Here is a 20,894-nt window from a genome sequence, read left to right on the forward strand (position 1 = left end):
GACTTGAAAAAGCTACTAAGCAAGTAATTTAGGAAGATGTGTAAAAGTAATTGTCCTTTCACCAGTTCAGATAATGTCTCTTCCTGAAGATCAGAATGTGAATCAAGTCTCATAGTCATGAATTAAGTACAGTTCTCCCCAACTTCCTTAGAGCAGTGGTAGAATATTTAATCTGTCTAAATTAATGCCTAATCCCTGTTTGTTGTTTGTTTGTTTTGTTTTGTTGTTTTTTTGCTCTATAGTTGATGCCACGGGAAGCCATCAGCTCTCTCTTTGATAACTACACCTGGGCAAAATACACAGGAGATCCTCAAATCCTAGGGAAATCTGCTGCCTGGATCCACCCCAAAGTCAGCGTCTTCATCATCATTCTACTTTTCTTCCTCATGAAGGTACGAAGCTCAGCTCACTGTAACCCTTTTCCAGTCAGAGTGAGTTCTCCTGATCCTTATTTTATTATTAATTAAATTATTAAAAATTTATCTATCCATGAGAAGTTGCTAGGTATTGAATAAAACACTACTACTGAAATGGGTCTTATATCTTTTGATGTAATTTTTGCCTATATTGAATACAAGACTAGCAATTTTATTAGGGAATAATTTCCTGGCCTTAATCCATTTACTCCTTCAGTGTTCTATAGTTAATCTTCCTTATGCATCCTGCTGAATGACTTTCAGGAGCTTCCGTTTAGTGGCTGGTAGTCAAGACTACATCAGAACAAGTTTCTCAAGGTCTGAGAAAATAAGTAGTTGAGTATAAAGCTCTCACATAGTTTATATTTGGCCTAAACAAAGTCTGATGCTGTCTACTTTATATCTGGAAGAAGTAGACATGGTGATGTTCAAAATGCAGGTTTCTGGGAGGCAAAGAGTGTAAAAATAGCAGAAATGCTGATTTTTTTTTTTTAAGAACAAGAAGAGCTGAAGCCACCTTGAAACATAAATTGAACATTTCAATATACCAAAAATAGGCATTAATGATTGGCACAGCTCATTCCATCTAACATAAAACATTTTATCAAATTTCTGACAAGTGTCTGAAGTTTGTTGTTCTGTAGTAATTCTGATTACAGTGTAGCAAGCAGTTAGGGTCTCACTGAATAAAAGAAGGCATGGACTACACAATGCATCTTTTTTGAGACCCATCTGTTCTCCTTTAAGACTTGTATTCTCAAAAACTGAATTCACTGGCCTTGTCCCACTGGCTTGGTGAATGAGTGTCCAACCTTTTTGGCTTGCCTGGGCTGCACTGAGTGAAGAGGAGTAGTCTTGGGCTGCACACAAAATATGTAATATAGTTAATGTTTGTAACTAACAAAATGTATTTTGTTCTTACTTACAATGTAGAAAGGAGAGAGTAGTAAAACCATGAAACTAGTGGGTTATTTAACCTTTGTTTTGTGAAACTAATACATCAGTTTACTTTGATGGAACTATTTGCAGTTCTTACTGAGTTCTCAAGGCGTTTATCAAAGATTTTCATGAAATTTTCCTCCTCCTGTACTTCATCCTTGAAGAGTTGTTCACAACTGTATGTACTCCCAGAAAGTGATGACACAAACAAGACGTGACTGTGAAGTGAGAGACAGGTCTAGTAGAGAGACATGACCAAATTTTCAAGTTGAATATCTGATTGCAACTCTATATATTCCACTTGAAAATTTTCAGGTAATGAATAATGTGCATCAACTGAAAACTGAGTCAAAAATATATTTAAAAAAAAAAAAAAAGTGTTTTTTTTCCCAGCAACCTTGAAAACTATTCTCAAATTCCAGTATCAGAATGAAACGCAAGGCTGCCTATTTTTTGCTGTTCACAGGACTGTACAACCAGTGTATCAAATGTACTAAATTATTTTCCATAGATTTAGTTGGCACTGCATTTCACCCTCTCCATGTCCTAGTTTTAGCCCAGACAGTCACAATCAAATGCCAATGTTTGGTTGTTGCTGAGCAGCAGGTGCACATCTGGAGCTGGGCCAGGCTGTGTAGAAGGGGAGAGCCACTGCCATGATGGCACAGGACAAGGGGTAACCACAGGCCATGTGTGGGCCACGGGCACTGGGTTGGAGGTGACTGGTTTAGAGTTTTCTCAAATCACTATGTAACTGCTCCTAGTAGTTCATTTTTGATACATTCACAGTTGGGATACACACACTAAAAAGTAACTTCAGCTTTGACTCTAGAAGAAAACTTGGCCTTATTCTCCAATGCGTTATACTCCTAATTCCCATCTGCATTCAGTCTGGGTTTGGCAAGATAAAGTTTAGGTGTCGATATTCCAATATGCAGTTTGGTGGCTTCTCACCAACAAGGAAGGACTCGTTAAGGAAGTAAAAGTCGGGGGTAACTTGGGTTGTAGCGACCATGAGATGGTGGAGTTCGAGATCCTGAGCGGAGGAAGCATTCCTGCATCCCTGTAACTAAGAAGTCAGGAAAAGGTGCCAGGAGACCTGCGTGGATGAGTAAGGAACTCATGTGCAAGCTCCGCAGAAAGAAGAAAGTACACGATATGTGGAAAAAGGGTCTGGCCACTTGGGAACAATATAAGAATGTAGTCAGGGACTGCCGAGATGTGACCAGGAAGGCTAAAGCCCACCTGGAGCTGAATCTAGCTAAGGAGATAAAGGATAATAAAAAAGGGTTTTTTAAGTACGTTAACAGCAAAAGGAAGGCTAGGGAGAATGTGGGCCCCATACTAAGTGAGGGGGGTGTTCTGGTAACGGGGGATGCTGAGAAGGCGGAAATACTGAACGCCTTCTTTGCCTCTGTCTTTAGTGAAAGGGCTCTCCCCCAGGAATCCCAGTCCCCGGTGGTTGATGAGAGAATCTGGGGAATGGGAGATTTCCCTTTAGTCAGGGAAGAGGTGGTCCGTGAGTGCTTAGGAAACATTAATGTCCATAAATCCATGGGACCTGATGGGGTGCACCCGCGGGTGCTGAGAGAGCTGGCGGAGGTTATTGCTAAGCCGCTCTCTGTAATTTTTCAAAGGTCTTGGAGAACTGGGGAGGTGCCTGAAGACTGGAGGATGGCCAATGTCACCCCAGTCTTCAAAAAGGGCAAGAAGGATGACCCGGGTAATTATAGGCCAGTCAGCCTCACCTCTGTCCCAGGGAAGGTGATGGAACAGCTTGTGCTGGATGCCATCTCCAGACAACTGGGAGAAAAGGAGGTTATCAGGAGTACTCAGCATGGGTTCACCAAGGGGAGGTCGTGCTCGACCAACCTGGTGGCCTTTTATGAAGATGTCACTAGCTGGGTGGACGGGGGGAGAGCGGTAGATGTAGTCTACCTTGATTTCAGTAAGGCTTTTGATACGGTCCCCCATGACATCCTTATAACAAAGCTGAGGAAGTATGGGATAGATGAGTGGACGGTGAAGTGGATCGAGAATTGGCTGACTGGCAGAGTGCAGAGGGTTGTCGTTGGCGGTGCGGTGTCTGGCTGGAGGCCTGTGACTAGTGGTGTCCCCCAGGGGTCTGTGCTGGGTCCAGTCTTGTTCAACATCTTCATCAACGACCTTGATGAGGGGATAGTGGCCACCCTCAGCAAGTTTGCTGATGACACGAAGCTGGGAGGATTGGCTGACACGCCTGAAGGCTGTGTGGCCATTCAGAGAGACCTGGACAGGCTGGAGAGCTGGGCAGTAAGAAACCGGATGAGGTTTAACATAAGCAAGTGTAGAGTCTTGCATCTCGGTAGAAATAATTGCATACACCAGTACAGGTTGGGGGAAGACCTGCTGGAAAGGAGCTCTGCTGAGAGGGACCTGGGCGTCCTGGTGGACGACAGGTTGGCCATGAGCCAGCAGTGTGCCCTTGTAGCCAAAAAGGCCAATGGCATTCTGGGGTGCATTAAAAAGAGCGTAGCCAGCAGGTCAAGGGAGGTGATCCTCCCCCTCTTCTCTGCCCTGGTGAGGCCTCATCTGGAATACTGTGTCCAGTTCTGGGCTCCCCAGTACAAAAAAGACAGGGATCTCTTGGAAAGAGTCCAGCGGAGGGCCACAAAGATGGTGAAGGGCCTGGACCATCTCCCCTACGAGGAGAGACTTAGGGAACTGGGTCTGTTTAGCCTTGAGAAAAGAAGGCTGAGAGGGGACTTGATCCAGGTTTATAAATACCTGGGGTGTGGGAGCTATAGTGGCGAGGCTGGCCTCTTTTCAGTAGTGCGTGGGGACAGGACTAGGGGCAACGGGCTGAAACTCCAGCATAGGAAGTTCCGCACGAATGTGCGCAAGAACTTCTTTACGGTGAGGGTGACGGAGCACTGGAACAGGCTGCCCAGGGAGGTGGTGGAGTCTCCTTCTCTGGAGATATTCAAGACACGCCTGGACGCCTACCTGTGCGACGTGGTGTAGGGAGCCTGCTTTGGCAGGGGGGTTGGACTCGATGATCTCTAGAGGTCCCTTCCAACCCCTATAATTCTGTGATTCTGTGATTCTGTAGCCATCCAGGAACCTTTTCACTGAAGTATTCAAATGTGAAGAACAACAGCTAGTATCAAGCCAATGGTCCAAACCATCCTCCTTGCATATTCCTCTTCCACGTGCTGTTATGTTGGTTCTTTGCGACCTTTGTGGAAGACTGTGACATGATAGCCTGTACACTAGTTTCTTTTTCCTTTTATGCCAACCAGCCTGTGAGAATAACAGTAGAAAATCTGTCTTAGGTGGATTTCTTCAAATTGACTGTCAAGAGATTAATGTCTCATCTGTCCACAGCTACTGCATTGTCTGCACAGGCATCACCTCATCAGGGTTGGACCTTGAATGGGAATGATTTGTCTACTCTTATGAAAACATGGCTTTCTAGTTCTTTAGGAGAAACCTGGCTCTTCATACACTGGACAGTTCTTGCCTTTCTCCTACAGAAGAAATGGCTGCAAGGGATTGACATTTCTTTGTACAAGTTCTTGAAATAGCAACATCCTTAGAGGACTCTTCAGCTATGGAAATTTCTTGGCCTTTTGCCTAAGAAACACCAAACTTACTGTCATTCAAGGTGTTTGTAAGATTAGGTTGTTGCCTCCAGAAGATTGGACTAAGTCAGTTTTTGGGTTGGCCTCAGCACTACTTAGCAGCCAAGAGGGCAAATCACATTTTGGGGTGCATTAAACACAGCATAGTCAGCTGGTTGAGACTGTTCATTATCCCACTGTATTTAACATTGTTTTGGCCTCACCTTGAATATTGTGCATAGTTCTGGGCTCCGTAATATGAAAAGGATATTCAGATACTTGAATGTTTACACATGAGGGCAGCCAAGCTGGTAGCATGGAATACCCTGTGAAAAGAGGCTGAGAGTACAATCTGGAAAAGGCCAACAGGTGACCTCATTGCTCCCTGCAGCTTCCTGATGAGTGGAAACAGAGGGAAGTAGAGCTGGGCTCTGCTCCTGAGTAGCGGTGAAAGAATGCAGGAGAACAGCACAAAGCTGCACAAATGAAGGTTCAGATGGACATTAGGAAAAATTTCTTTGCTGTGAGGATGGTCAAACACTGGAACAGGCTAGACACAAGCTATAATAAGGGAAGCTTATAGCAGATGGACTTTGGGAAAAAATTCTCCCTTGAGTTTGGCTTCCCAGAAACTTCCCAGAAAATCTCCACCCATCAAGATGTTCAGAATTTACCTAGACAGGGCCTCGAGAAAGCTAATCTAACTTAGGAATTAACTCTTCTGGAAGCAAGGAGTTGAGTGAGAGATCTCCAGAGTTCCCTTTACAATAGATTTTTTTAAGTCTGTGAAATTTTGATAATCTTGTCCTGTAAGATTATTAATAAAAATAAAAAAGCTGTTCCAAACAGTGGGAAATCTTACCATCCGAAGTCCAAGGCAAAGGTGTTCTTAAGTTCCTTCTCTTGGTGATTTGGCTTCCCTGACAACATAGCAGTCACCTGCTATGGTCTTCTGCTTCCATGTTGGTATGATACCAGAGTTCCTCTAACTTCCCTTCACACCTCACAGCCCCTTAGCAGTTCAGCTGGGAGGTGAAGGGCTATATCCCTCAGATTATATCTCCTTATGGATTTACATGTTGACCAGTAGAGTGGGGCTGTAGGAAATGCTATTGCTGCTCACTAACAACTGCATCCTCTGCCTCCATTCTAGTTCTGGATGTCTGTCATCGCTACCACGATGCCAGTCCCCTGTGGAGGCTTCATGCCTGTTTTTGTTCTGGGTGAGTTTGAATTTTATGTTGCAATATATGGGTCTGATAGGTAGAAAGGACAAGAGACAGCGTGTATGCACCTGGTAGGCTTCTTCAAGTGGACAGGGAGTCTAGTTATCACTTGATGCCTATGACAGTCTTGGTCAACAGTTCTTATACCAGTCTCTTAGTCTTTGCTTTTGTCCACGTTCTCATATTCAAATGCTGAAGACATCTTCATCATTTTACAGAAGAAAAGCCAAGCTGTGGAAAGGCAGACTGAGTCATGGTTGTCTCATTTCTCTGACACTTCACCTACAAAGAAACTCATACTACAGCTAGCAATAGTTGCTCCTTTCACTTCTGAAGGCCAGTGAGAAGTCACAATCTCAAAAAAGTACCTGCAATACCACTTCTTTGATGGGAGTGAGGTGGCATATGGGAATTTATTATTTTTCAAGTTTTTTACAAGATCGTGAAGTTCAGCATTAGATATCCACAGCCCTTAAATTAAATGAAGTGTGCTGAAGTGTGCTTATGACCTCTGGGTTCTGGAAGGCAACAGCTGAACCTAAATCAGTAGTATGCCCATGCAGTAATGAAGGCTCACATCAAACAAAGCTGTATTAGTAAAAGCCCAACCAGCAAGGCAAAGGAATGGGTTATTTAGGAACAATCAGCATTCTGGAAACAATTCTCAAATACTGCTTTGTGTCCATCCACACAGGAAATGTGACAAGTGTAGTGAGTCTACTGAAGGACCACTGAGATTGTTGGGGGGCACAGAACAAGCAAGGACAACCCAAGGAAATTGGGCTTGTTCAGTCTGCAGAAGAGAAGGTCAAGAGGAGATCTAACTGTAGACTTCACCATCTAATACAGCAAGGCATAAAGAGGATAGATGGACTCTTCTTGGAGGCATCTAGTAAAGAGGAAGCAAAAAGCCCTTGTTGCAACATGAGAAATCCTGATTGACATGGGGAAAAAAATTGTTTCCCTGGTAAAGGTTCCCTGAAATAGGATGGAGAATCTTCATCACTGGAGACTTTTAAAGCAGGTTTGGTCATGTCCCTGGGTGACTTGATCTTACTTTGAAATTAGCCGTGTTGTGAACAGGGCTCAGACCAAAGACCTCCAAATGTCCGTCCCACCCACACTTTTCTGTAAGACTAAGACTCTAGTATTTTGGACATTCATAGAGTGAGCGCATGTAAGTCCTGAACTGTGATCTGGACTGACATGATGCAAAATATTCTGTCTTTTGAAAGATATTTCTTCCTGTCTGGGAATCACAAATACCTCTGTGCCTGGTGTGTCTACGTGGAACAAGGAGCATTCAACTGTATTTACATATCTCAGCACTTTTTTTTTTCCTCTTCAAGTTTATCTTTTGTATTTTGTAACAGAAGGTTATTCTTCAGTTCTGGTGTCATTTTTATGTAAGTTTTGATTTTGTTTCTGTTAGAAATTGCTCCAGTGTTTACCCAGTGCAGCTGAACAGCATAGACTATATGCTCCTTAGGTGTTAATTCCATAATTGCTGGTGATATTTCCCAGGTGCTGCTTTTGGACGTCTTATTGGAGAAATCATGGCATCTATCTTTCCAGATGGGATTGTCTTTGATGGTATTGTTTACAAAATCTTACCTGGAGGGTATGCTGTCATTGGTGAGTCTTCATGTCTTCCTCTTTCTCCACCTGTTCCCATCCCCATAACTTTCTTGGCTGGCATGATATTCTGTTTCTATATGACAGTCTTTCCTCTTCTCTCCCAATAACTTTTCCACCCTATCTCGGAAAGGTGCAGCAGCTCTGACAGGAGCAGTGAGCCACACTGTATCCACTGCGGTGATCTGCTTTGAGCTGACAGGTCAAATTTCCCACATCCTGCCCATGATGGTAGCTGTCATTCTTGCCAACATGGTGGCCCAGAGTCTGCAACCCAGCCTCTATGATAGCATCATCCAGGTGAAGAAGTTGCCCTACCTGCCAGATCTGGGCTGGAATCATATAAGGTACCGCCGTAAAGCAAAGATGGAGGTGGGGAGAATGAGGCCACTGGAGAAGAAAGAGTCATGAAAAGCAGACAGGACTACGAAGACAATAAAAATGCAGAATAGATCTGGGCTGAGAAGGGGAAAAAAATATTTAGAAAAAAGAGGTGGAATAGAAATGAGGTTCATACATAGAAAGCACAAGTTTGAATCATCTGCAATATTACTGAATTTCTGTAAATATTACCAATTCAGTTTTGAAGTCTTGGACATTTGGATTTTTTTCTCTTAAAATGTTTGAAATATATTATTTGGATACTTTGCCTAAAAAAAACATAAATTCAGCTATTCACATAACATGCCTCTCTACATAGGATGTAAGTATAATACAAGTACATATATATGTATATAAAAAACACGTATGTGTATATGCATGTAAATAAAAATACTTTTATCATGAAAGATAACGGAGTGAAACAGAACTGCAATGAAAATCCACATTGATACTGTTGAAAAGTCTTCCTTGGTTACACTTAGAGAAGATCAGTTAGCAACTCCATCGAGAACTCGCTGAGGAACTTACCTGCTGTACATTTTTAACTTTCTAACTCTTGTCCATAAATTCACAGCAAATACAATATCTTTGTTGAAGATATTATGGTCCAAGATGTGAAATTTGTCTCCTCCAACTGTAAATATCGAGACTTGCAAACTCTACTACAAAGCACCACTGTTAAGACTTTGCCTTTGGTGGACTCACCAGGTAAGCAACTGGTCTTTCCTGAAGACCATCTCAACTAAGCCAAAGAAACTCTCAAATTACACACTTTGAAGAAGGTAGTGTGACCCACTATATAACATGAACCATACTAAAAACCTTCCACTATGGCTCATGTATGAAATAAGATTGTTTCAGCTTTAGCAGACAGGTAAGATGGAGCGTGAGAAGTAGATATAGTGTGTAAGAGATGTGTGGCAATTTTGACAACAAGGAGGAATCTAATATAAGTAAAGAGCCTGTTTCTATTGTTCTCAGGAGCGGAACAAATCAGGTATGGTTAGCTTTCCCCAGCCCCAAAGAATACTAGCAGCAATTAGCAGGGCTGATTAATATCTCTTTTATAGCTCATGCTGCTTAAAGTGTTTTGAAGAATTTAGAAGGAGGAAAGGGCAATGTGTGGCAAGTGACATTTGAAACCATGAGAGGACTTAATAGTTTCTCTACTCTGTTATGCAGAGACTATGATCCTTCTGGGGTCTGTAGAGCGATCTGAACTGCAGGCACTCCTCCAGAGACACATCAGCCCAGAACGGCGATGGTGCCTCCACAGACAAATGCAGCAGAAGCTGACTGAGGCACCTTATGATGGACACAGCAAGGGATCGGGAGCAACCCTGCCAAAGCTGAAGCATGAATCTTTCATTTATGTTGATGAAGATGATGATACAGATGAGAAGGCAGAGGTGAGAGACAAGAAAAGAGACTGCATACTAGACTGCTTAAAAAGCAGTAAGACATTTGGAAAGGCTGAGAAAGAAATGACATGGGGTGAACCTTATTTTCTCTCCTTTCCGTAACAGCAGCCTCAGCCACCAAGCCCCTCCCCTAGTCACCCAGAGGAGCCCAATGGTCCAACAAATCCTCTTAAACAAACGCCTGAAATTTTGGAGCCACAGCAATTCTCAGGTATGATAATTTCTGGCGTGCCCCAATCACACCTTAGTTAGACTGTGGAAGATTTAAAGCTTGCTATATGTATGTGTCTGTGCAAGGTGCTGGCTTCTCAGTTGTGGGAAAAGAATCGTTCTCTGTCAGCTTTTTCTACTTTTCTTATATTGGCACTTTTTAAAACATACCTCACAACAATTACCTGCAATTATCTTCTTTTTGTGATCCTCTAGAGAGCACAGCAAAAGTAGGCCCACTCCGGCAGCCCTCTCTCTGTCAGTATTCCCAATTCCAATGTTTAAAAATACATCTGCTTTGACTTTTTCTGAAGGTTCTGCATGTGAAGGTTGCCTCCTTCACTTGCTTCCTTCACCTTGTGAATTATTCTGAGAAGTCTGAGAGCTGAACAGATGTACTTATTCTTGGAGTTGCTTAGCCATTTCTGAAGCTGAACAACTCCTCCCTTGGATGGACATCTCTTGGTTTCAACTTATTTAATATGAAGAACAAAAACTGATTTATTGTGTTCTTTTTGTGCTGCTCCACCTTAGAATCATAGAATCATAGAATTACAACTGCAGTCTAACCATAGTACCCTAACTCTAACCCTAAACTTCATTAGCTTTGTTCTCAGGACTGTGTTTATATCTGATTTCTGTTTGTTTGGTTGGGTGTTTTTTTTTGTCTTTTGTGTGCCTTGAGATATGCAGACAGTGAGTTAGCACCGTGGTACAGCCAAATCTTGAGAATTAATACAGAGGACTTGGTTCTGGCTCAAGTTTTTAGATACCCAAATGTTAACATGTAATATAGCCTATAGCACATCCTGGATCTTTAACACCTCTTGTTTATGACTAAACCTTTGCGGCATAGAAAAATCCACTTTATGCTATTCTACTAGGGCAGTAGAATAGTGGGATAACAATTCACTTTCCTTATAAAATCAAAAAAGTAATTACATCAAAACAAGTGTGAGACACTTTAAGTGAAGTTAGTGTTCAGTGATCAAAGAGTCACAAAAGAAAATGGAGAAGGGATGACTTCATGAGACCTTCCCTTCCATGATTTTTAGTTTGGCTCATAGCTGTCATAGTTTCTGACCAGACTGAACAGCCTTGTTCACAACAGCACCAAACCCTATACTTTCCCATTTGCTAATTTCTGACTGCCCTGCCTAGAATAATTCTGTATGTCATTTTCACTCCCACCATCACACTGTTGGCTCAGCCCATGGACTTCTCACTCCCTCGTGAGTGTCAATTCTGGCTTATTGGTATGCTTTGATTTGAAGTCATTTTCAATTTTCCTTTCCATATTCATCCTTTAAGTCAGTTTCTCCTCACGTATTGCAGAAACCCTTACTTACATCAGTTTCTTTCTTGTATCATGTTTGCTGTCCTAAGAGTCTCGCTTCTGTTTTTCTCCTCAGGGACACTGATCTGTTAACATCATTAGTGTGGGCTATTTTGTATTGTTTTCATTCTTTTCCTTGAGGAAAAGATATTGCATGGAAATATTCATCCTGGCATCTCCTAGCTATCATCTTAGAAACTGACTGCTGAACTGTGGCTGGCCAAACCCATGTCATGTACAGTATAACATGTCCTTCATACTATTTTCTACCCTGCCTTGGGCAAGAAGATGAGCATGGAGGTTTTTATTTTTGTCACTCATTGACTCTTGTCTCTTATCTGCATCTCTTTTCATTCTCCAGACAGTTTCCGGAACTTGAGGCAACTGTTCCAGCAGCTATTGTGCCCTTACAACCGTCGACCTGAAACACAGAGTGCTGTCCAGGTTAGGGATACAGAAAGCCTAGCAGTAGCCTGGAGAGAGAAGGGATGTGATGGAAATAGAGTCTACTACCCAGAGCCTTTCAGCATCTGGCCAAATGATGGACATACTTATGGTCATGAACTCCGACAGTTTCAGTGGGGAACTCCCTCCAAGGAGAAAGGATGTGATTACTGTGAAGGAGTGTACATCTTGCTCATGAGCCATTTGTGCTCAGGTATCAAGGCTACCATCATGATTGAGTCTGGGCATCTTTTTTTCCCAGCAAATAACATCATTTCCACTAGCTTGAAACAAAGTGCAAGTCTAGTTCATTTGGCACTATTTTTGGCTAACTAAAAATGAAAAAAAGCTTTGTCTTGTGCTACATTAGATGCCCTTGGGCACTGGTGTGGTGGATATGATATTGAGTCTATGAGAGATCCATCCACTCTAGGACGGTAATTGGGCCCCATGTGAAAGCATCTAAAAGCAGTACTAGATGACCCTGCTTAGGCACCTGACGTAGTCAATCTTTTTTGGTAAGGGAAGGAAATTAAATATAGAGTGCACCTTTCGATGTATGAGTATAAAGAAAATATAATAACTTAGTAATATATTAACAGAAATAAAAAGGGGACCACAAGGTGTAAGGAGGTTATGCACATCTTTCCATTCTGTACTCTGTGAAACTGAACAGTGTTTTCTTCTACAGGAGCCAGTGGAAGTCATTGAGACAATGTCACCAGAAGAGGTAAGACTGAAAGAGAAGGAAGTCAAGTGAGTGTTTCTTTTGCCCATTCTTTTATCATTTGCAGTTCTTCCTGAACTCTTAGAACAACAGTAATTGCCACATAAAGCCGTACATAGATAAACCCATTCTCTTCTTAGATTTGTACAGCAGGCAAGTCTCACCCATTAAGAGATTTTTTTTCTGCTAGATGTAATGAGTAAGGTATTGAGTAATCTCATCTAGCTTTGAAATCAGACCTGCTGTGAGCAGGATCTTAGATCAGAGGCCTTTGCAGGTCTCTTCTCACCTATAGCTATGGGTCTATGTTGTTCCTTCATTCTTTGCACAAAGGAACTATCGTCTTCTAAAGGCAAGGAGAAGTTGCACTCAGGAAGGAAAGCTAAGATGTTCATTCCCTCTTTAAGCAGGAAGGAGCAAAACTTCCCCTCCCCAGAAAGCCTTAGATGTACTGGAATTTTGATCTCTTCACACAGGGACTTGGTATCTTCTAAGAATAGGAAACCTGAAGGAGGTGATATAGTATGCAGAGCAGGGGGATAATGTACACTGGATGGACAAATGATTAATGGGAGAATGGGCATAGTTTGGGTACATAACCAGCAGCACTACTGATTACTGTAAGAGTGGTTCTCCTTTCCTCTGTCAGATAGATGCTTGGGAACAGGAGGAGCTGGAAAAGGATGTGTGTTTTGAATGCTGCCGCATAGACCCTTCCCCTTTCCAACTGGTGGAGAGAACCTCCCTGCACAAGGTGGGTGCAGACATGTCTCTGAAGCATACTGTTTCTGTCCACCATATCTATAATTAAGTATCATCTATAACATGTCTTCTCCTTTTCTTCACCTACAACTGACTCATATTGTCCTCATCCAATTATAATTATCACCAGCAATGTTCACTTCCAAATACAGGAGTAATTTCATTTCTGTATCTTTGTGCATGAATTTCCTGGGAAAAGAAAGGCTAGTGTTTAAGATGTTTAAGTGCATTTGTTAAAATAGCTTTTGGACACACACAGGACTTTCTACCCACTGCATCAATGGAAGCAGTATATGCAATGCTGCCTGGGGGCATTACCTGGAGATACACACTGTTTTGTTGGTGCACAGCACTGGAATGACTACTCCTGGATTCTTCAAGGTGTTTCTTTCAGCGTGCCGAGTATTTCTCAGTATGTGAGAAAAGTTGCTTCAAACCAGTCTATCTCATAATGGTTTTCTTCACTGACCTTACTAGATCATACTGGTGACCACTGAGTGAAATAGCATAGCATATCTTCACTCAAGGAAGTAGCATGAAGTTGCATCAGGGGAGATTCAGATTAGATATTAGGAAAAGTATCTTCAACAAGAGAGTGACTGGACTCTGGAACAGGCTACCCGCAGTAGTGACCATGGCCCCAAGCTGCCTGAGCTCTGGGAGCATTTGGACAGTACTCTCAAACATAGGGTTTGAATGTTGGCTGGTACCATGTAGAGACAGGAGTTGGATTCAGTTATCCTTTTTGGTACCTTCTAACTTGGGATATTCTACAACACAACTTCCAGAGTTAATGTAGAATGACTGAGGAAAAAGCAATCCCTATATAGATATATCAGGAGTAACAGAGGATTGGAGTTTCATTAAATGGAAAGGGAAATCGGCCTACTGAAGCAAAAATGCACAGTGCAAGCTTTTAATCATTATTTATTTAATGTGAACTGTCAGCATATGCCTTGCACAAAATTAATTACTATTATCAAAGCAGTAAGATCTAAACCTTTAGCAAAATAAGAAGTGGCTAGCATATATGAAGGAATCTGAAAAGCCACTAGTATCTGAGATTATAGAGGTTACAAGATATGATACCTGGAGACTTCCAATGAAGAACATTTCATATATCCTTTTAAAAAGAGCAGTATTCTCTTTGTCAGAGAAACTCTGAAATAACAGACAGAAGTCAACCTAAAGGCACAAGAAAAAGAAAAAAGCAGGAATAGGTAATCAAACTATCTCAAGTATGCACAGTCAGAGCTAAGTGTGAGAATACTGACAAAATCACAGATCATCGTGATCTTATTGTATTTAAGCAGTTTGGTTTTCCTTTATGTAAGGGTAAAATTTCTTCTGCCTGAAGACTGACATTTTCCTTAGTTTACAGTCAATTCCATGTCTTGTGATGCTAAAGAAAAAGACAAATACAAGCCCTGAAAGAATCACTTTGTGTAAATCCACAGACAGAGCTCAGCTTAAAGAAATTAAAGGTAAAAAATATTCCACAGATAAGCACCACGAGGATGCTTAAAGTTTCAGAAAACCTGATCTTTAAAGAATAGTAAAATAATATAGTATATGTAGGCTGGAGAAGACTGATAGCAATGTAATATCTATATTTTTCAGAAGGCTTTCTAAGAGAAAGGTACTAACTCTTTTCCTTTGTTCCCACTGCACTGGATAAGCAGCACCAAGATGAAATTTAGACAAGAAAGATACTAGAACAGGAAAAAACAAAACAAAACAAAACAAAAAACCTTCTGGTGGTAAGGAAAGTACTGGAACAAATAACCTAAGAAAGTTCTGACAATGCATATTACTATATGATAGTCTTATTTCCAGCATCAAAATGAAAAGGGATCTGCACAAGTCCCTAAATGCACAGGAAGTTGTATATGAATCTCTTTCCAGATGGAGGACAGTAGTGATTTTGAGAATGTGCTCTGTATTAACACACTCCTAACTGTGGCTGGGCAAAAGAAGGACCAGAGATTAACATTTGCTAGCTACAAAAGGGGAATGGAAGCAGTAGTTTCTCATTTGGGTAACCAGGCTTGTATGCTTTTGGCACTCCTGTCCCAAGTCTAGCGCCAAGTATCACACTACCAGTTTTCAAGGCATCTGAATTTTTTTTGTGTGTGTTTTTCCTCTTAGACACATACATTGTTTTCATTACTGGGCCTCAGCCATGCCTATGTAACCAGTATGGGGAAGCTGAAGGGAGTGCTGGCTTTGGAAGAGGTAAGTACAGATATTGTCATCTTCTAATCAACTGCAAATGTCTTGTGGACCATTACAAAACACTTACAGGTTGGAGATCCAGCTTGGAGTATATATAACTGTGCTTGTTCCATTTTCAATGTTGAATTCTGACTCATCATTCTGAGAGCTATGTAGAGGAAAGGATTGGATGACTGTATTTCAGAGAAAGCAGCAGATGTTATTTACAGGCACGTTAGACTGTTTGTCCTTTTCCTGAAAGTAGACCTCTTAACTGAATGGCTATTATTGTCATAGTAGTGCAGGATTTATTATTTACCGTGGACTAATTACAGTAGCTGTGTGAAAGATGATCTCCTCGGACCCCATCACTTATACGATGACTCTGTCTTTGAGTCCTTTGTCCTGGAGAGCCCATGAACTTCTAGGTAGGGCTGAGTCAGGCATCCTTTCATCAATTTTCCCCTGAACTTTTTCTCTTCTAATAGCTTCAAAAGGCAATAGAGGGCTCCACACGCTCTGGAGTTCGCCTCCGTCCTCCCCTTGCCAGTTTCCGTGACACAAACCGGACTTCAATCAGCGGTGAAAAGGTCAACCAGGGTACTCAGGTGTGGAGCCAGCAGGACAACAGCATGACGCAGCAAGCAGCAGACTTGGGGACAAAGAGCACACTGACTCTATGCTCACACTCTCCACAACCCTCTCACTTACATGATGAAGGGGAAGGCCTATGTCCCAATTACGCTACTGACACTGAGTTGGAAGAGATGGAGCTGACAGGACCAGTTAATGAAAACATCTCAGACATCCTGAAGGACATCAGCCTACACTCCACTGATCTGGATGAAGATGAGGATGAAGATGTCCCCTTATAGGTGGTATAAGGGCATAGCCCATCGTGTTGAGCCAGTCTTGAGTATTCTCCTCACAGAGAAGCTTTTGGATGCTCTTTGTAAACCCCATAGAGAATTGATTCAGTTGGAGAATGGAACATAGGACTGAACCTTTTTTTCTGCTGCAAATACCAGTTGGGTTATTGAGCTGTGTACAGGAGTCAGATGTAGTCTGCAAGGTGACTAAGGGTAGGCTCATGTTAAAGGCCTCTGCTTTCACTTATGACAAGTAAGTGTCTACATAACATTTCAGAAAGGATCATAAGAGGACATTAATATTACTGGACATAAGATGCCCTTGTTCAGTCTACCATATAGAAAGTGGAGGGGTTGCAAATCTTATTCTCCACTGGTTTCATCCTTATCAGGTCATCAGCTCATCCTTAATCAGGTCACACCTGATTTGCATGCACCAGTGCAAACCAGACCTCCAAGCAAGAAGCGTACTGCTGCTTCTGTCTGCAGTCCTGTCCACGTTGCTCATTTTGGCTAGCTCTTAACTTCACCCCCCCAAAACATTCCCATCTAGAACATTTTTCCTCTTTCTTATTTTTACTCTGGGATCTTCCTGAGTGGAACTGCAGTTAGATGTTTCTCCTATGGCCTTTAGCAGAGCCATATCCTAAAGTCAGGTAGAAGAAAAATACTTGGTCTACATCTCACGTCTTGAATTCAGCCAGGGCTCAAAGAAAAGCACTGAAAGTGAGGAAAGCCTCTGTTTTCCCATCTCTTGAATTTTTAAATAGAATGTGAAAACCACAAGTGGGGGCATCCTCAGTGTTGGAGAGAGAAAAGTAAAACAGCATGTATGCACCTGTATGTGTCTCTCTAAACCACTGTTGGAATTTTTACAAAGTTGCAGTCTTAAAATACAAGAACTTAAAATAAATCAATATATATATATATTGAGTGCCAAGAAATACAGGAGAGGGAAGTCACATTTTCTATGCTTTGGAAACAGGTTCATCAATAAAACTGCTCTTTTTCCTGGTAATTCTTCTCTATTTACTTTCCACATATTTCTACATATCATTAGATCAGAGAATTCTAGCTCCTACTCTACCCCATGTCTCCACTGTGACTAGAAGAGAGCTTGTCTATGGCACCTCTCTATTCCAGATGTAGATCTGGAGATCTTGATCCATATCTTGCAAAGAGATGTCTCTTAACATCATGGGTGCAAAACCTTAGCATCCCAGGGTAGGATGCTGCTTTAACTCACTGTCCTTGTAAGGTTTTCTCAGTAAACATACATAATTTGATTTTGCCTATTCTGCAACTTTCCTCTAACATTCTGTTTTTCTTTCTATCATACTTCCAGTGTGTCAGAACACTTAAATGTGATCACAAGTAGGCTATCGTATGTGTTTCCATTTATCAGCAACACAGAAAAAAATCAGGCTCTGAGAATATATTCCTGGGAATATTCTCCTGGATTTTGAGCCTTGATACTTGTAAAGCATTATCTGACTTAGAATGACCAGTTTCACCTCAACAGATGGTTTTCCATACACTGTCTCAAAAGTAAGTAAAAAAGACAGCTACCTCTAGCCCAGTCTCCTTAGGAAAAGTCCGGCCTTAATTCCAAGGACTGACCTTGTACTAATTCACTCTTCCAATTCTCATGGGTGGAGAAGTCTGGTAGAGTGAAATCTCTTAGAGTTTCTTGTAGAGGGAGAGATTTGATTTTGTTCTCTGAATTCAAGAGCTCAGTAGCCTACTCTGTATTCTTTTACGTGATTCCTCTGTTTGTGCAACGTAGGGACAGCCTTTCTTTGTCTGAAATGATCCTCACTCCTTCAAGGGTCACCTTGTCCTTGCAAGAAGCCAGTAGCAATATGAAAGCAAGTCTTTCACTCACACCAGCTACCTGCCTCCACCTGAGGTTTGGGACACATTTCTAACAGCCAGGCATTAGAAAACAGTCAGTAGTTGCTACTGCTACTGACTCCCTGCTACTTTTGTGCCACCTTCCCCTGTTTGCAAAGAAGAGACAATGCAGCTGCTGTTTTTCCCAGGTAACTGTGATACACCTTGGTATAAGCAGAGGAGAAATAACATTCCTTTTAGATATCCATAAATGTACAGTGAGTAGTAATATTCTGAGACCAATTATGACCTGAAGGTCCACATATCCTCGGGAAGGACAAGTTGCTCTGATTCAACCCCTACCAGCAAATACAGACTTGGTTTTACCACATTTTGCAGCTTAATGAAACAATTACACTGATGTAATATGGAGAAATTTAGAGGCTGGAGTCAGTGCACCTCTGCCACTTCTGGCTGGAATACAGATACGTATTCTGCTCACTTCTCCTGTAAACAGAAGAACGTGGATTTGGCTGGATGAGAGAGCAGATGGAATCTAAATCCAAGTCAGAGTGCATGAGTCATGACAGACAGGTTGTGAGCTGGGGGAGAAGAGGCTGGAACAAAAAATGATGCACATGGAAGGGCTTGGGAAGCTCACAGTAAGAAATGAGCTAACCTGAAAAGTTTCATGAGATTTATCACATGAGGGTACATGGGCCATATACATGCATGCCCACACATACACACACATGTATATCTCCTCTCTTCCTGTTACCCTTAGCTGTCTCAGAGGAACTTCAATGAACTGGACTGCTCTCTGTGGGGAAGCAGGAAGCAGTCAGGTATATGTTGTTAATTCTGCTCTGTGGAGACATCACTCAAGATCCACTCCAGGTATGCCCCCACCCTTCGAGCAGAAGCGGTATTCATCTGTATCATTTTCTCATCTGAGGAAAACTATGCCTACTTGAATGTGGACTGGGAGCCAGGATGGAAACAAAAAAACATACCACAAAGATGACCTGTGATGTCTGACAATGTTTCCTCTTCCATTTTTATTAGTAAAATCTTCACTGAGTTGATGCCAAGTATTTTAGTAGGTGTGAAATATCCAGTTAGCTGACACTGAGCTTTTGTCAAGAAAATTCTACATCTACACCATCTTGGGCAATCCCAGTATACTTCTCCAGAGTTTAAACTTGAAACTTCTTTCCTACATGCAAAGTGTCATTGATCAGCCACTATAAAACCCGTTTCTCTCCTCTTACCAAAGTTTTAAAGAACACACAGAAATAATTTTTGTCCCAAATGAAACTCTCCCAAAAATTTGTTTCATCAATGAGACCCTCCTCTTCATTGAAAAAAATCAAACCTCAAAAATTCAAGCTCAATCAAGACTTGAGAAACAAGAAGCTCTCAAGCTGTTTTGAATAACAGAAGCTTGCTTTTCTCCTAGATAATCTGTGCAGTTGCTTAGAATTACTTATTTTGGGCAAAGTTTTGTGTCACACCAAGCTTGCCATTATCACTCAAAGTGCTGAAACGGAGTTGAACTTGTTCAGCATTTTCAACTCCAAGCACATGCTGAACTACATTTGGTACCCAACATATAAGGAAATACTCCAAGAAAAACATGATGGTTAAAAATCTCCATCCTTTTGCCTCTTATTTTCAAGAAAAATGGGATATTACTGTTTTTCAGTTAATGAGTGCATGAACTTATTTATGAAATTCTAAACTACCAAAACTCGGAAGTTGTCCTTTAATGTGGCATTTAAATTTGAAAGCAGAAGTCTTGTTTTTAAATTCACAAGTAAGTTAAAAATAAAGAAGGCAAGACTAATACAATGGATAAGACTTTGGGTAGTTATGACAAGGACAAGGCACTGTGTTATGATTTAGATGAAGGAGAAAACACATACTGACAGACTAGTGGACAACCAAAAAAGATATACTTGAAGCACATAACTTTTTTTTTGGTTGACACATTATTTCAGAATAAAAAAATTCTAGTTTGCTAATGCAGTGGACAAAACCACTTAGAACAGACAGGAAAAGATAGACAGACATAATTAAAAGTTGATAAAAATAACTCTGCATAAATACACACACACATACAAGTTATGCAAACACTGTACAGAAGTGCGTGTTTTGCGGCCAGACAGTACAAGCCAGGGCAATAACTAGCTGAGGAAGGAAAGATCATTCTTTGCCAAGTTAGTTCAATCTTAGTAAAGGTATAATTAAAATCACACTATTAAATATACTGTAACAACTAACACTTAAGTTGTTTGTGACTACATAAACAGGGATCTGGGCACAACTCTCATAACAACTTAGTACTGGATTAATTATTTAATATTAATAATTAATATCTCTGCATAAAATCCATGACTGAATATTAGTGTTCTCAGAGAAAAACACTTCTTATTTTAAGCCACATGATGCAAAATTTTACGTAAGTTTTTATTCATGGAAGGCAAGCTTAAACTTGGACTGGCTATAACTGCAAGTTTTCTTTGTGTCCCCTTCTAATAGTGGACAGTCAAACAGTCAGCAAGTACAAGCACACACATACACATACATACACATAAATATCGAAGAATCACAAAACTGTATGAGTTGGAAGGGACCTCTGGGGATGATCAAGTCCAACCACTCTTCTAAAGAAAGTTCCTAGAGTTTGTTGCATAGGAAAGCATCCAGGCAGGTCCTGAATATCTCCAAAGAAGGAGATTCCACAACCACTATAGACAGCCTGATTCAGTGCTCTATTACCTTCACAGTAAAGAAGGTCTTCCTCATATTTGTATGGATCTTCCTGTGTTGTAGTTTTTGCCCATTGCCCTTATCCTGTCACTTAACAGCACTGAAAA

At 41.3% G+C, this 20,894-nt stretch overlaps 1 protein-coding gene across 1 annotated transcript in view; it reads left to right on the plus strand.

The window, feature by feature from the left end:
* The window catches only part of CLCN1 (chloride voltage-gated channel 1), a 40,739-nt gene extending 23,488 nt beyond the window's left edge, over positions 1-17,251 (plus strand). The window contains exons 14-25 of the mRNA XM_072336401.1: positions 243-392; positions 6,111-6,180; positions 7,708-7,818; positions 7,952-8,165; positions 8,774-8,907; positions 9,382-9,608; positions 9,726-9,831; positions 11,528-11,610; positions 12,302-12,340; positions 12,987-13,091; positions 15,248-15,334; positions 15,802-17,251. Of these exons, the coding sequence (XP_072192502.1) occupies positions 243-392; positions 6,111-6,180; positions 7,708-7,818; positions 7,952-8,165; positions 8,774-8,907; positions 9,382-9,608; positions 9,726-9,831; positions 11,528-11,610; positions 12,302-12,340; positions 12,987-13,091; positions 15,248-15,334; positions 15,802-16,188 (1,713 nt within the window). The 3' untranslated portion in view covers positions 16,189-17,251. The remainder of the gene's footprint in view (positions 1-242; positions 393-6,110; positions 6,181-7,707; positions 7,819-7,951; positions 8,166-8,773; positions 8,908-9,381; positions 9,609-9,725; positions 9,832-11,527; positions 11,611-12,301; positions 12,341-12,986; positions 13,092-15,247; positions 15,335-15,801) is intronic.
* The last annotated feature ends 3,643 nt before the right edge of the window (positions 17,252-20,894 follow it).

The sequence above is a fragment of the Excalfactoria chinensis genome, chromosome 1 (genome assembly GCF_039878825.1).
Source record: "Excalfactoria chinensis isolate bCotChi1 chromosome 1, bCotChi1.hap2, whole genome shotgun sequence".
NCBI lineage: Eukaryota > Metazoa > Chordata > Aves > Galliformes > Phasianidae > Excalfactoria > Excalfactoria chinensis.